This window comes from Lepisma saccharinum, chromosome 9 (assembly GCF_977018435.1).
Source record: "Lepisma saccharinum chromosome 9, izLepSacc3.1, whole genome shotgun sequence".
Classification (NCBI taxonomy): Eukaryota; Metazoa; Arthropoda; class Insecta; order Zygentoma; family Lepismatidae; genus Lepisma; species Lepisma saccharinum.
The window spans coordinates 79,424,191-79,441,411 of record NC_139237.1 but is presented as its reverse complement, the minus strand read 5'-3'; the positions used below and the strand labels follow the sequence as shown (position 1 = coordinate 79,441,411).

The 17,221-nt window shown below is 36.6% G+C and overlaps 1 protein-coding gene across 3 annotated transcripts in view; it reads left to right on the top strand.

Moving 5' to 3' along the window:
• Positions 1-584: 584 nt before the first annotated feature.
• The window catches only part of AP-1-2beta (adaptor protein complex 1/2, beta subunit), a 30,108-nt gene continuing 13,471 nt past the window's right edge, over positions 585-17,221 (top strand). The window contains exons 1-7 of one of the 3 annotated variants that reach the window (XM_083128499.1): positions 585-713; positions 1,562-1,677; positions 8,281-8,451; positions 11,889-12,134; positions 14,047-14,240; positions 15,113-15,287; positions 16,870-17,057. In XM_083128499.1, coding sequence (XP_082984625.1) covers positions 1,570-1,677; positions 8,281-8,451; positions 11,889-12,134; positions 14,047-14,240; positions 15,113-15,287; positions 16,870-17,057 — 1,082 coding nt within the window. In that variant the 5' untranslated portion in view covers positions 585-713; positions 1,562-1,569. The other 2 variants (XM_083128500.1, XM_083128501.1) reach the window with 2 other exon arrangements.

Below are 17,221 nucleotides of genomic sequence, written 5' to 3'. Positions count from 1 at the left end.
ATAAAAATAACAAACGTCCTGCTTTTTTGCAACTCGAAATGAAGGATGCCAATTTCCAGAGAGGGGGTGGGGGGGAGGATGGGTCGACTGACCTACCGACGCACAAGGAGAGAGCGCTTGCCGCTTATCAACAACCAAAGGGCAAATGTGTTATAATATGATCATAAATAGTTCCAACTTTTTAATTTAATCAACACATTTGCGTTAGACAATAATAATTTTCGAAACATGTAAAATATTTCCATTTGATTTGATGAAGTGCCGACTGCAGAGCCTACTCCCACGCATAGATACCCGAGAACAATTGTTTGTTCTTTATCTCATGTTGAAACCGAAATCCATAAAAATATTGTTGCTTTTTCCGAAGACACTGCCTTTACACCATTAAATTCAATGTTATTCTTTTCAAAACCGGAAGTGCAGTCCCCGCCAGCGCCAAGGAAGCACAGAAATGTAAACATCCGGTGAATGGCGCCCATTGCATACATAGCATGATGAAGTCACGATAAAACAAAGACCGAGTCTGCTGCCACGCGCATGTCTCTTTTGAGGTTACAGCAGAAAAAGAACGTGGCAGCAGAGACAGTATCAAATAATTTCCCGACCTTTCGGGATACTGCACCATCATATACCCCAAGGTCACACAGAGCCGAGAGGAAAGAGGAAAAATATCACATCTACTGGCGACGAGGAAGCATACTTGACACATAGCGGTGGGTGTGTTGTAGTCAAATCTAACAAGCAATTACATGATTTTTTTGTGTATTGTAAATTTGTACGAATGCTTTTGCGTTTGACGTATGTATTTGTATATGATAATGAGGCATAAAATATAACGCATGCGTGAATGTTATTAATTTCTTTAGTATATGCTGTTAGTTTCATCTCTGTATTTTGGTCGTTAATTTGCAATTATTATTGTTCGATGTATACTGATATGTAAGCGAACGATCCGTATCATGAATCCAGAAAAAGGGAGTATAAATTTTAAAGTTAAACTCTTTTGCTTTTCATTAGGTCCCAATATAATTCAATGATTGTAAAACACTATGCAATATACAAAATAATAATAGTAAAATACAGTGTATGCTAGTGAATGTAGTTTGTAGAAGAAACTTGAAATAGTTAATCTTCAGAAAGTATAGTGTAATCTCGTAAGTCTCTCTAGTACCACCGGTTTTTCCTTGGAATCATGTCAAGAGGTCTTTGGTTCGATACCTGGTAGAGGCACATAAGTAGTTCGGATTCCATTTTAAACTGTAGATCTAGTCCTGTAACCCTGCGTTGGTCGCCCACAGTCTCTAGTTTTGGGTGTATGGTTTTAACGTGGCCATTTATCAGTGATATTTTGTCAACAGCTTCAGTCTGCCTAGCCGAGTTTCTGAACTTGTGTGTACACCACGATTTAGTGTTCAGTGTTTGGTCAGATTCTCGAGCCACTAGGAAGGGGAGGGGGTTTGTCATTGAAACCCCCCTGGTCTTTGAGTCCATGGGCGACTAACAGTGCACGTAGGTTTTGACATTGACATTGTGTGGATAATTACCATAATTTCTTTTACAGGCTCAGCAATGACTGATTCCAAGTACTTCACAACCACCAAGAAAGGTGAAATATTTGAACTGAAATCTGAACTTAATAATGACAAGAAGGAGAAGAAGAGAGAAGCTGTGAAGAAGGTAACTTATTGGGTTGTCTACATAATCAGTGGCATTGCGTGGAGTAAATTGTTGGGTAACAGTTCGTTATATCGGAGACACATTTCTTCATTTTTACAGAAAAAACTACTTACGGAAATGAGTTTCTCTAAGGTTTCCAACGTTCGTTGAGGTATTATCTTTCATCGTGGAATCTATTTGACCGGGAAATCATGTATTTTTCAAAAGAAATATCTCACCGACGCACAAGTGCCATTGCTTTCACTACGTGAACCGGATGCTGCATACGTTTGATGACTTAACCCCCTGTCAGTGTTTCCAACCCCCCTTTTTTTAACCATGCTTTCCTAACCTAACCAAACCTAACCTTATCGGAAATTGTTTGTGGGGCCATATGGTTCGTGGGGCTATCCGTCAGCTACCCGTGCATAATGTACAATTTGCACACGTGACTAACACGATACTAGGTATTTTTTGGTGAAGAAGGTTGGAAACACTGCATACCTACAACACTAGTCAACGTCTGTCCGCCATATTGGGTGTTTTCACACCCAGCCTAAATTCATAGAAAATTTTACCGCCCCTCCCATGTGTTCACACCCAGCCTAAATTCACAGAAAATGTTACCTCCCCCCCCCCCCCCCCAAGACCTGGGGTAATACAAACACATTCAGAACCAATTTGTTGATCAGAATCACAGAGAAGAAAACTGTAAATGTGGACAACTGATTAATTAAGCATACAAAAAGGCAAAATTTTTATAGTGCTCTACACTAGCCAACTAACAAGATTATCTCCGTATTTGTCTAGAGCTTCTGACGAGAAAAATAGTGAGCAAATTTAATAAACATTATGAGCTGAAAGTTTTCAAGTTGACACTACCAACAACTATCAACTATTCTGTGTCAGGACTCGCAAAAACATATCACTGTTTACCAAGTTTTAAACAAGGCTACAAAAATCTATGCTGATAGATTTGATTAACGTTATGACAGAAGATAATAGATTATAACACCATTAAGCCTTGTTTCCATGATTATGAAAAACTAAATATGCTGACCAAGGCAGTAATTTATTTTATTAAAAACATAAACTAAACGTAACGTTTCAACCTTCTAGCAAGGTCTTCTTCAGACTCTGTATCAAGTACAAAAGCAACAAGATACAAAAACAGGGTATTATATATACACAAACATTACTCCCTCCAGACTATTTAGAAAGTTGTTTGGAACTTTCTAGCAGGTGACTTTCACTTGCCAACTTTACTTTCACCTAAAAGGCTAAACACAATTACTTCCCAATAGAATGTGGCTGGACTTTTAATCTCATGCTCTTTTCCCTTCATGTTTCTTCCTTCTCCTCTCCTCTTTCTCTCTTGTCCTTTCCACTCTTTCGAACATCATCTTCCATTCTTTATTTAACTTCAGTCCCCCATTCCAGTTCATTGTGTCTTCTTCACCTTTCTTCTCTATTTCCTTGGCTTCCTTCCATTTTCTCACTAGATCTGTTGTTAAAATACGAGGGTCACGTGAAAAAATTGTACACTCATGTATATACCTATATGTTGCCATGAACCATGGACAGGTAGCCCCACAATCCATTTCCGGTAAGGTTAGGTTAGGCAAGCTTAGTTAAAATTTTGTTCCTAAAACAATACGAAACAACTGTAAAAGAAAGAAAAAAAATCAACTTGTATCGGCTTTTTCCCCCTATTTCCACACGTGACCCTCTGCATTTTAACAAGAGATTCGTGATTAGTAGGCCAAATTTAGCTAGTATTCCAAAAATTAATGAAATTGGAGACATTCTCTATATTCTTAATTCGCTCCAAGTCCTACTTTCTTTTTGACTTGTCTACATTATCTGAAGGATTAAGCAACAATTTTAAATGTCGATGTTAAGTGTAAATCTGCTCATTTTGGTGATATAGTGTTTTAAATCATAAAACCTTTGCCATGCCAGGCTTTGGGTGCGCGGCAACTATTTGTAATGTTGTTGAGGAAGTTTGGGGCCTTAATTTTTGGAGAAGTGTATTGGAAATTAAAGATAGGCTATTAGGCTAAATCATTGAATATCTTAGGAATTACTATAACAATAGATGCCAACAGTGCTTGCATTATAACATCTTGACAACTGCTTACTTTTCCCCAATACAGAAGCTAAACGAAACGAAAAATAAAATATCTCCCATCTCGGCTGCTATCGGCATTCTCCGAGCAGTTGCTACCATCTGTTGAGTGTTCATTGAAAAGGGCACGTGCTCCGATGCCCATTTTTCCCCCTTGCTTTTTTTGACTTCTTCAGTCGAGCTAGTTAGAACATGGGAAGAATACAGCAGAGGGAGTTCACTGTGCCAGAGGTGTTCCGGGCTCTCGCTGCCTAAACTGGTGAGCTTTTCTTGTCAAAAGTCGGGGGAAATTGGGAAATTTTAAGCATTGTGAAGACTTTATGAACGAAAATAGCTGCTTTATGAAATAAGTATATTGAAGTGTAGTGTTTTATTCTGCAGAAAATAAAACAAATTGAAAATTTTCAGTTTTCAGTTGGGGGTTTGTGTGATCCGTGAACCCCCTTCAGGCGATGCCTCTGTACATAATGATTCTTTATGAATATGAATTATGAGCAGAAATTAAAGATTCATAAATACTCTATAATTTCTGTTTGTGTAAGAGACTAGCAAAAACTGTTCCAACTTATGTTGTGGAATTATCAGTAGAGAATCAGGGTGTCTACGAGTCTAGAAATCCTGAAATAGTCAGGGAATGTACTTTTTCTGGGGAAAAATCGATGTTTTTGTGGAAGCGTACTAAAAGTATATTTTTGAACAAAGAAGAAAAAGACTAGCAAGACATTTTAAATTTGTTGTTATCAAACTATTCTTCTGTTTGATACACTGAGTATTACTGATAATTACAGTAGAAATTGCATATTAATTACTTTAGGAAAAGGTGTCATACTTTGAACGATTTTCATGTAGAAATCTACTACAGTAAGTGGCTATTGGCATTTGCCTCTCTCTTGCCAATTTTTTTAGTTGTGTTTGGTACATATTACAATTAATGTACATATTACTAAATTTTACTATAATTATGTATTATTTATCCTATGCTTATGATTTTTTTTATACTTAAAAGGAAATAATTATTTCTTTATCACTAGTCAATATGTGGCAAGTATTATGTAAAAGCCCCACCCAAGCTCTGTTCAGTTTTCCATATCATTATTTTTAGCAAGAATTTACAATACCGGACCCTTCTATGCTATTGCGTATACTCACGAAATAATTAGTTGGGATGATTTATCTAAGGTTAACATGTTGGGGTGAGGTGTAGAAATTGTTTATTAATATGTAGAAGTTGTAAAATAAGCTTTTCTATTCTCGCAATGATTCTCCGTATACAAGTATGCGAACCATATTTGTTGATATGAACAATTGACTTTCGCAATTAGTTACGCTGTCTACAGCATTGCCACACTGTTGATTTCATACTTGGAGAGCATGTATCGTGTAAGAATGGCGGAAGAGAACAGTAAAAAAGTTGTTAATGTTGTACAGACGATCCACACAGAAATGCATCGAGGATGACGACAGTGACAGTGACAATCACAATGTAGAAGAGCATGTGGACTGATTTGATTACAGGTAAGTTTGGCAACAATGAATCGATCGTAAAATTGCAGGATACGAAAATGGCATCTTCGATGAAGAACGTTTGCTGCTAAAGTGCTACGAAAATAAGATTTTTTATCGGTTGGTTTTCACAATTAGCCAAAACCATTCACGGATAGCCCCACTGACTATTCTCGGTAAGGTTAGGTTAAGCAAACATAGTTAAAATTTAAGGTCGTAAAACCATGCACTGGTAGCCCCACGAACCATTCATGGTTAGGTTATGCAAGCATAGTTAAAATTTTGCGATCTTAGTAATGTCCGGAATATATATTTCATTCCGTAAGTATTCGAAATGCAAAATCTTGCGATAAATAATGAGCAATTGTGCATTGTCGGTTGCCATCACGGACCCCCTTATTTTGCAATTTCTACATGTGAACCCCCAATTTTAACTTCAAATTCGTGATTAGGAGGCCTTAATTAGTGAGTATGCATAATATTACAAAAATCGGGGAGGGGTCCGGTATTGTTAATTCGCTCCTTATTTTGAACTTCATTTAGTTGTCTCTAAGTGTGGTACTTAGCAAAAGTGTAGTGTCTTTCTTATACAAGTGTGTAAATACATAAATTGGCTAATTATTATTGAGGTCTGGAAAATTTTGGATCTTCCCAGCTGGAAATTTTTCCAATTGGTTCCAATAGCCAATGTGCAACCAATTGTAATGAATTGTGTTCTATTGGAAAGTATTTTTTTATTCTTTTCAGTATACTACTACATAAGTAACAAAAAATTCTTATCTATACAACTGTAAATGTAATGGAGAAATCATGCGCAAGAACTAAAACAAATTTCTGGTAAAGCATGTGGAATTTGCTAGTTAGCAATTGTTTCACACACACACAAGAATTTGAAACATATGAAAATGCTCATTCAGCTCCACACACTTGTAGAAAATATAAAACCATACTGTTTCAGTCATAAGTTGACATGTTGTTCTTCCTATATACATGCGAAAACAACAAAAATGAGGTTAAACAAAGAACTGACCCACAACACTCAAAAAAGTGATAAAAAAACAAAACACTCTCAGGTCCACTTAGTTGATCAAAAGTCATCTCTCCAACTGCATTACACAGACATAAGAATAACCATGGAAATTCCATATTTAAAATGACAAAATAATTGGAACTACTAGCTGTTTCAAGGTTGAGTTAGTTCTTAAGAGCGAGTTCTTTTTACTTATTCATTGAGTTATATCTGACTGTAATAGTATGAATTAGATTTCAGAAGAAATTCAGTTCGAATGTGCCTGTTTCTCCAATGAACTTCTAATTCATAGAAAATATTGTGTCAGGAATTAAGCTACATATGATTTGAGTCAAAAGAAATAAATTTTATAACATATTGTAGAAAATTATAGTGCAAGGTGAGCATATTACAATTGAATGCAATTCACCACTTGGTTCCAATAGAGCTTCTAAGAACTCATATTGGCTATTACTAACATTGTTTTTTTTTTCAGTACAGTAGCCCTACTGTTGAAGTACATTAGCTGTAGAGTAGGTCTACAATTGGGTTTCAGTTCATAATAGAAGATAGTTGAAACAGTAGAAATTTCCAGCAGGGTTAGTACACACAATTTTAATGAACTTTTCAATTGAAAACAATTGTTTGCAATGTACACAAACGTACAATTAGATTCAATTCGCCAATTGGAAATTGTCTTGCATTTCCAATTGGTTTCAGTATAGATTCCAATTGAACCCAATTCATTCCAATTGAAGTTTCAATTGGAACCAATAGACATAGCTGGGTTAATCTGGATAAGTCAGGGAATTTTGTTTTTACGAAATTGTAGACACTCTAAGAATCTTAAACACACAAGCTAATTCATTATGAATGTGCGAATTACTCACAATACCAATATAACGTATTTTAAAAATATTCAAAAAACACAAAAAATGGTACTTATGTTTTATGAGTATGTTATTATGTAACATACTGGGGTTACTACGGGTAGTGTAATGACGTGGGCCGATTTTAAACTCTTTAAAATTGTTCAATGTTCAAATACGTGTTTTAGATGGAAAGGATCTTTTAACTTCAGGGACTGTTCATTTGTAACGGAATATGGAGGCTACAACAATTTTAGGCATAGTTTTTTAATTCGTGTAACCCATATCAAATCCACACCCTTATTCTTATTCCTGGTTTTTAACATATCTTGACGTGGCTATGGAAAGTTTTTCGTAGTCGAAGTTTTGGACCTGAAGAAGAGAATAGTAGATTCTCGAAACATCGTTTTGCAAATAACATATTCATAAAAGTAAGCACCATTTTTTGTGTTTTTTATATATTTTTAAAATAAGTGTTATACACACAAGCTGCATTTTGAATATGTATTATTGACTATTTGGATTTTATTTGAAAGTAAATATGTAAAGCTGCAAAAGAAACCACATGGCACAACAGTGCTAAGAGCTTAAGCTTTCCAACCCAACTTCTTAGTAGGTGCCTCATAGTCTGTGCACCAGATCCTTTTCTCACTATTATCTAATATTTTTCACGAGTTCCAAAATTGTTCTCAATTATCTGGTAAAAGCACATGGTAGTTTTGATTGTATTTTAAACTGTAGTTCCAGTCCCAATTGGCCTTTCTGTACATAATTAAAAACAAACTCGACATATAGTGCAGAACATGTGAACTTTATGTTTATATACATAAAAATATTAGCAAAATGGCAGAATTTTGCACTAAGACCATTTATAGATATCTTGTATGGATAATAATTTATCAGTATTGTTGCAAATAAACTAATATATATATCAATCAATGCCGATAGAGTACTGATTGATCTGCCTTAATTAAATCCTTAAAATCATCTTTAATTTTTATTGATTGAAATATCCAACATGAATAAGTAACTGCCTACAAGAGTTTTTCATAATACCTGAACATTATATTGACTGTGACACAGTGATATATTTTCAATATTCTCAAATCTTACAGGTGATAGCTTCCATGACAGTGGGGAAGGATGTTTCAGCTTTGTTCCCCGATGTTGTAAACTGCATGCAAACGGATAACTTGGAGCTGAAGAAACTGGTGTACCTTTACTTGATGAACTACGCAAAGAGCCAGCCTGATATGGCCATCATGGCTGTCAATACATTTGTTAAGGTAAAAGCAGTTTTCTTTTTACTTTGTTAATCAGAAAGCAGAGTTTAAAACTAGACTTCAAAAATATGAATTGTAGCTTTCCTGGCGACATGACTCGAACAGGTGTTAGGTTACCAGCCTGGTTAAAATGGAGTTAGCTTCCAATGTTTCAAGGGCATACATTGCTCTCATCTTCAGGGAATGTAAAAATGGAGACCAATGTGGGTTTATATATATGACTATGATGTGGTGGAGTTTGGACTCTGTCTTCCTATTGGTGTTTTTTTTTCTTTTTTACACGGAGAAGTGGGTTGAGGCATGACTGAGCTGGAGTCCCATGTCCCTGTTGAGATTGGTGCTTTCCCGTGAAATGGCTATGGCTTCCTTTACCTGTCGGTCCCAGTAACCTGCTATTATTTTGGTGTCTGCAAATAAAATCCTGTGTCCCTCGGTGATGCTGTGTTCCGCAAGTCCTGACTTTCCTGGTTGGAATAATTGGATATTATGTTGATGTTCATTCCATTGCTGCTCAATGGTGCGTCCCGTTTGGCGTATGTACGGTGTCCCACACTCGCATGGTATTCGGAAAACTACTGGAATGAGGAGTTCATGACCTGTGCATGATCTTTACCCCATGTCTGGCTAGAATTCTGCTTAACTTCCCATAGGTGTGTTGGCGAATGGTAAAACTGTTACAGTTGGGCATTCCTGTCCTTTGTTGCTACTGGTAGAGGGCTTGTGCAGTGCAGTATCGGTCCTTGTAAGGGTCTCGTCCTCATGTATGGCTTCTCTGGGCTGTGAAGAATCTGCCGTTGTAAGGGCCACACTGATTTCTGTGCTTGTTCTTTGCTGGGAGGAAACTGCCTTGTTGATTGCCCTGTTGATATCTCTGATGTGGTATCCATTCTGCTGTAGACTGGTTCTGAGGTGATTGTAGATTTTCCTGGTCCGAAACCGTTACTGCCCTTTGGGCTAGTGTGTTCAGAACGGCGAGGCGTTATGCTTTGTGATGGAAGCTATTGGCATTTAGGTACAGGTCAGTATGAGTGGGTTTTCTGTACACACTATGTCCGAGGGTGCCATCTGGTTTACGGCAGATTAGGATGCCCAGGAATAGGAGGCAGCCATCTTCTATCTCCATGGTGAACTGGATGTTTGAATGCCATTTGTTAAGGAAGTCTAAGAAACTATGTAATGCCGGTCGTCCATGTGGGCAAATGACGAACGTGTCATCCACATATCTGTAGAAACAGGAAGGTTGGTTGGGAGCGTCTTTCAATGCTTTCTGTTCAAAATGTTCCATGTAGAAGTTCGCGATCGCTGGTGAGAGTGGTGAATCTCAGTTTGTTCGTAATATTTCCCGTTGTAGTGGAAATATGTGATAATTATCGATCGTGTGGCGGAAGAGATTAACTATGGTTGGTGGAAAGTGGCTTCCTAGAAGTTCCAATGTGTCTTTCTGGGATTCTGGTGAACAGGGAAACTACATCAAAACTGACTAGAATGTCTGTTTGGGAGACCTTGAGTTTCTTCAGTTCCTGGATGAATTCAGCGGAGTTCTTGATGTGATGTTCACATTGCCTCCCGTTACAAACCAGACGGAGGGGTGTCTGCGGGCAGCTGGCAGGCGGCACCAATGTTTTGATGTTTTGTCTCGTGGCTCCAGAGCTATGACTCATCCACTCTGAAGGGAAGAAAAACTGCATTGTTTTGTGTCTTGTCTCAGATGGTTGTTTTGCTTTGACAATTACGAAATGAAACATGAGCACCAGATACAAAGCGAGGAGTTGAAAAAATACAAGCTAATTTTTATTTTATTGTTCTGCTTTCTGATAAATACCTTGAACACACAGAGCAGTGCAGGAAGGAAATGCACATGATGTTAAGAATAATATGATCGCCGCTTTTCTTCGGAATTCATGTGCTGAAAATACATCATGCAATATTAAAAAAAAAAAGGAAACACGTTATTTACGGGGAAACTATTGGTGGAAGGAGTGTTTGCCCTCCACAAGTTTTCTGAATCCAATAATAAATCTTCGATTAACATGGATGTAAATAACAATCAGTGGCGTGCCCAAGGGGGGTTGATGGGGATCATAACCCCCCTTTTTTTGGCCAATATTTTTTTTAAAAAAAATCAAAGGCAGGAAAAGATGTCAGAGTAAGGGCTGACTACTATAAAAAGTATATCTAACCCCATCCCCCTTTCGAAAATCCCACGTTCGTCACTGATAATTTATTGTGGCATCTAAAAATGTGTTGCGTAAGTTTGACAAAGCTTGTTTTGTTCATTTCATGCTATTGGGCTGATCGGGACTGGATACATATGCAGCTCAAAGTGGAATCTGAACCATTCTGCATGTCTTCAGGACACTTTGATTACAGTATATAAAGATACTTGACGTCCAGCTATAAATGATCACCCCCCCCCCCAATTACCCGGGACTTCTAAAAATAGCAACTAATTACCAGTTGACAGAGTAAACTGAGATCTCACAAAATCAGATGCACAAACTGAACCTAATAGATGGCAGTTAGAAGCAGTCATTCACTGTCCGTACCCTCAAAAGTGGGTCCCATTTATCCATCATTGACTTTCAGAGCAGGTCTTGCTCTTTTCCTTAGAAGTTCATAATCATACTTTTTTTCCTATTGTTAAATAATTTTTGACACAATATACCCCCAAACAAGTCGATTGTGTACTCATTTCTTACTGACACTTGAGTTTCACCCCTCCCTTATGCTTTCCTGCTTTTTACGTTTATTATTTATGGGTCCCTGAAAAACATAAAATCAGGGTTTGACTGTATCCAGTTACAGATTATAATTGTGAAATAGAACTGTGCGTGCAATAGTTATATGCCATAGATTTTTATATTGATTGATTTGCTTTATTTTACTTAAATTACATACCTTTTTGGAAAAGATGCCTGTTTTGTGCATTGCTAACTGTGACGTTTAACAACCACAAGTATATTTCTGATCATTTACCAATTCGACACTTTCTGAAGTCTGAATTATCCTGTGAGTTATGCACATCATGGAAAATTGATTGATACTTGAGTAACAAAAAATGAACTCCTTTACACAGGAATAAACTTAATACTCTGAGAACATCGTAAATGTACTATTAGAAAGGGTAAGTTTATTTTGTGTAAATTAGTATAGTTTCTAAATCAGGTTTCAGGTTTTATTCACCATTTTAACACCAAAATGCTATTTTATATACCAATTTTGTTCCCGAAATATGCCCCATTTTTGTACCGAAATCTTTGATCTTTTATTCACCATAAATATGTGGGTTTACATATTAATTCGATTATATTTTTATCAACACATGTGCAGTCATGGATACTTCTGGTCTGTTATGATCCCATTGAATTTCAATGGAATTGTTAAGACCCAGAAGTGTTCTTGATTGTACCATCAATATACTAATCAATGTTTACTTGCAGGATTGTGAAGATCCAAATCCATTGATTCGTGCATTGGCTGTAAGAACAATGGGTTGCATAAGGGTTGACAAAATAACAGAATACCTATGTGAACCTCTGAGGAAATGCCTGAAGGATGAAGATCCATATGTGAGGAAGACTGCAGCCGTCTGCGTGGCCAAATTGTATGATATCAATGCTCAGCTTGTAGAGGATCAAGGATTTTTAGATCAGCTGAAAGACCTGCTCTCAGATTCTAATCCCATGGTAAATGTGTGCTAGTTGAGCCATATAACTCTCAATAAGAAATATTATGGTAACTGATCGTGATGTCATGTACTTTGCCTTTGTGTTCATAGGAATGAGAACAACTTATGAGGGGATGTAAACTTAAAACTGTACAGAAATATTGCATGACTAAAATTTTGTCTGCTTTACTGATAGATAGCAGTGTGTGCTATCAGCTGAGTGGTTAGTAGACACTAAAAAGTGAACAGATCTCACAATTAGAGGTGATTTTTGGTCATCATCATACTTCGCCATTTTCTGCCTCTGGCTGAGTCGGCTTAGAAGTCAAGCCTCTCCATTTTTCCTGGTTTTCCACCACTCCTCTTTTTCCACGGTGTTCCAATCTTGTCCACTTCTCTTAACTCTCTCCACTGTCTACTCTTTCCACTGACATCTTAGTCTCCCTATTGGCCTTATTCCCACTCCTTGTGCATGGTAAGCTCTTACTGGTAGTCTTTCTGCTTCCATCCTCTTCATACGTCCGAACCATCTCATCTGTGCCTGATCTATCCTGTCCTGAAGTTTCACCACACCCACTGTCTGTCGGATCTCCTCATTCCTTATTCTATCCCTTCTAGTCTTCCCAATATACTCCTTAAAATTTCATCCTTCTTTTGTTTCTCTCTGTCATTGTCCAAGTCTGCTCCGTATGTAATTATTGACACATAGTATTATATATTACCTTCTTGCATTTCATAGGTACACCCCTGTTCCATATTAATCTTCGAACACTTTGGTGTAGTCCACCACCCATTTGTCCCCTTTTGTTTACCTCTCAGTTATGCTTCCTAGATATTTGAAGCTCTCCACTACCCTCAACTCTTCCGTGTCCATCTTTATTCTTGGTTTATTCCTGGCTTGGTATCAGTTCAAATGAAATCACCAATACCAGTCTTTCTAGAGTTTTGTGGGATCCACACTTTTACGGAATCTCAGTATCCTGAAAAATATATGCAAAATGCATAGTTTTTATTATTTCTGAACCAGTATTGTGTGACAAACTGAAGTTTGTGAGTAAATAAATTTAATTTAAAAATGGTATAATATAAATTGATGTAATGTATATATATATTAACATTTATCAATAATTTGAACTACTTAGAATTTTTACAATAGTCTGTATGAAATATAAAGAGTATCAGCGTCAAGGTGATAACTAAATATATATAAAAAAATGAGTGTGAAAAGTAAGTACTTTAGCAAATTCTGCTGCTATTCTACAGAATACAATAAAAAGTGAAACTGCTACATAAACATGACACAATATGTACAGTTTACTGAGAAATATTACATGAAAACTACTTACAATAAATATTTCATGTTGCAGTTTTGAAATGTGATTTCTTTGAGACTTACAACAGTTCATGTCCTTTGTTTATCTCAAGCTGAGAAAGATTTGCGGCCTGTGCTAAAATATCCTTGTTTAAATTGTCTGATGATTGGTGCGGCTGGTTGGTCTCTTTGGTTGAGTGGTCAGCATAACATGCTACGAAGCCAGTGGTCCCAGATACAAAACCCTGCTCATGGATCATTTCATAATTCCTTTTATTTCCACAATTAACCCAAGAGGTAAAAATGTGACGTAAAATAACCAGGATAGAAATGTAAATAAATAGTGCAGTTGAGTTAGATTGTAAAGATAATGAATAGTGTTAATTTATTACATTCTATTGTTTTTCATTGCATTACTTTCTCTTGTATATTTTCATCATATCATTATAATTACTAGTTTCCATTTTAATTTTGTGATAACTCGAAGCTAACATACCCTGCTAAATAAAGGCATTTCTATTCTATTCTAACATAAAATTTTCAAATTGGCCAGTGCCAATATCAAACTTGAGGCAGTTTGTTGAAAAGTCCGTATCTTTCTTTTTCGTTTGGAATGTAGGTAGTAGCAAATGCTGTGGCAGCACTTTCAGAAATAAATGAGGCCAGCGCAAGTGGAGCTCCACTGATTGAGATGAACGCCCAAACAATCAACAAGCTGCTGACGGCCTTGAATGAATGCACTGAATGGGGACAAGTGTTCATATTAGATTCCTTGGCAAACTACAGCCCAAAAGATGACAGAGAGGCACAGAGGTAAGGAAGCATTTGAAGAATGGCACTGTACAAAGTATCTTCTCCATAGTAACATATCCAGGAATTTTGTAGGGTGGTTGCTTTTAGTAATTAGTTCTATATTTTGCCATTTTTCCTACACTTCCTACCCCCCAGCCCCTCCATAATCACCCACACATTCAGTATCTCAGACATTTTTCAGGTGATGTGATCAGTATCATGCTTCAGCTGCCTTTACCTCCCCCCCCCCCAAGTACCCATTTTTAGAGGCTGAGTACACCCTAGACCTGTTTTATGAAGGTATGAGGTCGGAAAACATGTGACCTTAGATGGCCCACCCTGAAAATTTAACCTGGGTCTTCATGTGGCTTTTAAATACCCTACCCATGGCATAAATAGCATGTAATTTAGTGCAATGTGCCATTTTGTTTTTATTTTTATGATTACAAGCATATAATCCATATGCTCTAATTGTGTAAACTAAATTCCTAAACACAGAGGCTGAACTCATTACAGTTAACCTGCTTACGCACATTAATTAAGAAGGTTCATGTTCTTCAGGGAAGATCTGGAACCTTATAATTGATCCTCTGTTGGTTCAGACCCCACTTTAAACCCTAGGTCCAGTCCCAATTAGCCTATCTGTGCATAAAAGTGAACTTAAAACAGAACTCAAACTCAGTTGGTATGAGCAGAATTCTCATATTGGTCCATGTCTTATTCCAGGTATCTTGTAAATGAATCCAGGAATTTGAAGATACAGTATTGAAGGTGGAGTTGTTTCAAGGTCATATCAGTTCAGCCCTAACAGTTATATTAGGATCTTAACTTTTTGTGTTTGCATGTCAGAAATTTTGCCTTTTTTTTATTTTGTTCATTGCTTCTTGTTTCAGCATATGTGAACGTATAACACCACGCTTAGCACATGCAAATGCAGCCGTTGTTCTCTCTGCCGTCAAGGTCCTGATGAAGTTCATGGAAATGTTGCCTACGGACTCAGATTTCGTGACAACTTTAACCAAGAAGCTCGCTCCACCACTTGTCACGCTTCTCTCTTCAGAACCAGAGGTTAGTATGAAATAAGACACTCTTTGAATTTCAGGAATCAACAATTGTTCTTGATTGGCATTTGGCTGATACTGATGGATTGGCATATTCATTTTCAGAGTCCAAGTGTTCGAGGAATTATGTTAAATCTTAAATCTTCACGAATCCTGCACCAGCATTGTGTGCCAAAAATGCCCATTTGTAAACACTAAGTTGTAAAAAGGTCCGAGTACTTACGTTTTATTCTTCCTTTAACATTCGGTTTTTCATATAATGACCTTGTTCAGGAAGTCTCAAAGTGCTGATTTAAAGCGTTGATATAGAAGTATCAATAGAGGGATGCAAATTTCATTTTTGACGATAACACGAAATATGAAATAATTTCCTGCAATGATAATTTTTCATTTTTCTGAAAGGTGTGAGGTGCATTTTTCTACCCTGTTTTGTCACGAAATAATGCGAAATGAACTGCAATATGCAAAATATACTCTTAAACACGAAAGTTACCGTTTATATACAGACGCGACACTTTCTAAAGTCTGAAGTATCCTGTGAGTTAAGCAATTCACGGAAAATTGATTAATTCTGCTGTAAATATTTGAGAAGCAAAAATGGACCCCTTTACGCAGGAATAAACGTAATACTCTGGTAACTACATAAATGTGCTATTAGAAGGGATAAGTTTAATTTGTGTAATAAGTACAGTTTTTAAATCAAATTTAGGATTATATTCACAATTTTAAAACCAAAATCTTATTTTATATAGCACTTTTGATGTGATTATTCACCGCTATAACACCGAAATTTTATTTTATTTACCAAAAATATGTGCCTCTAAGTATCAATATTAGCAGAAATTAATAGCAGCATTGAGATCATCATTGGCTCATCCTAGAACTGTGATATGTACAGAATCACCCAAACCAGTCACTACTCTACAGAAAATTGGGTGTTTTGCAGGGGGCCAAAGTGTGCAAATGTTATTAATTTTGCTCCAATGTTGTGTAACAAAAAAGCATTTTATGAATACATAACAGTTGTTTTAATACCCTGATTATTTAAAATCTGAATTTATGAAATTTTTTATGCAAACTCTGATAAGTTGATACAGTGTAGTTTTGATGGAACATATATACGTTAACCTTTATCAATATTCTGATCAAATGAAATGTATTTCAAGGCATGTGGAAAAGTCTGGTCAATTTGATGTGACAAGATGAGTGGCAACCTGACAGTACTATTCAAAACTGTAGTAAAGTCTTGATCGAACTTGCAGTGATATGGATTGTTCACATATTTATAAAAACTAATTTTATCCAGAAACCAACGGGCACTCGTAGTTATAAATAAACACTAAAAATAGTGTTTTTACTGGTGCCACACCTTCCAGGTTTCCACTAAAAATACACTATAAACAGCGTTAAGAGAAAAAGACATTACATAATAGCCAGAATATTTATTTAAGATATACCTAGAAAAGTCATGGAATCTGTTTTGACAATTGAAATCAAAACCCTGAATTATGTAAGCATGTTATTAGTATGCTCTTATTTCTTGTAGTGTGTAAAGTAGCTGAAACAGAGGCATTTCTTTGTCTTTGTAGGTCCAATATGTTGCATTGAGAAATATCAACCTGATTGTTCAGAAACGACCTGACATTCTGAAACATGAAATGAAGGTGTTCTTTGTGAAGTATAACGATCCCATTTATGTGAAGCTGGAGAAGTTGGATATCATGATACGCTTGGCGTCGCAAGCCAATATTGCCCAGGTTCTGTCTGAACTTAAAGAGTAAGTATAAGCTCTTAAAACTATATTTCATGTTCTAATTGCTATCGTGTGAGTAGTACATCCTGGAGTGCATTTTGCAGTCTAGCGAGACTCTGGCATCTGGATTCTTATCAGTATAATCCTCTGTGAGGCTCCAATTTTGTGCTGTCCTTGTGTGTTTGTGA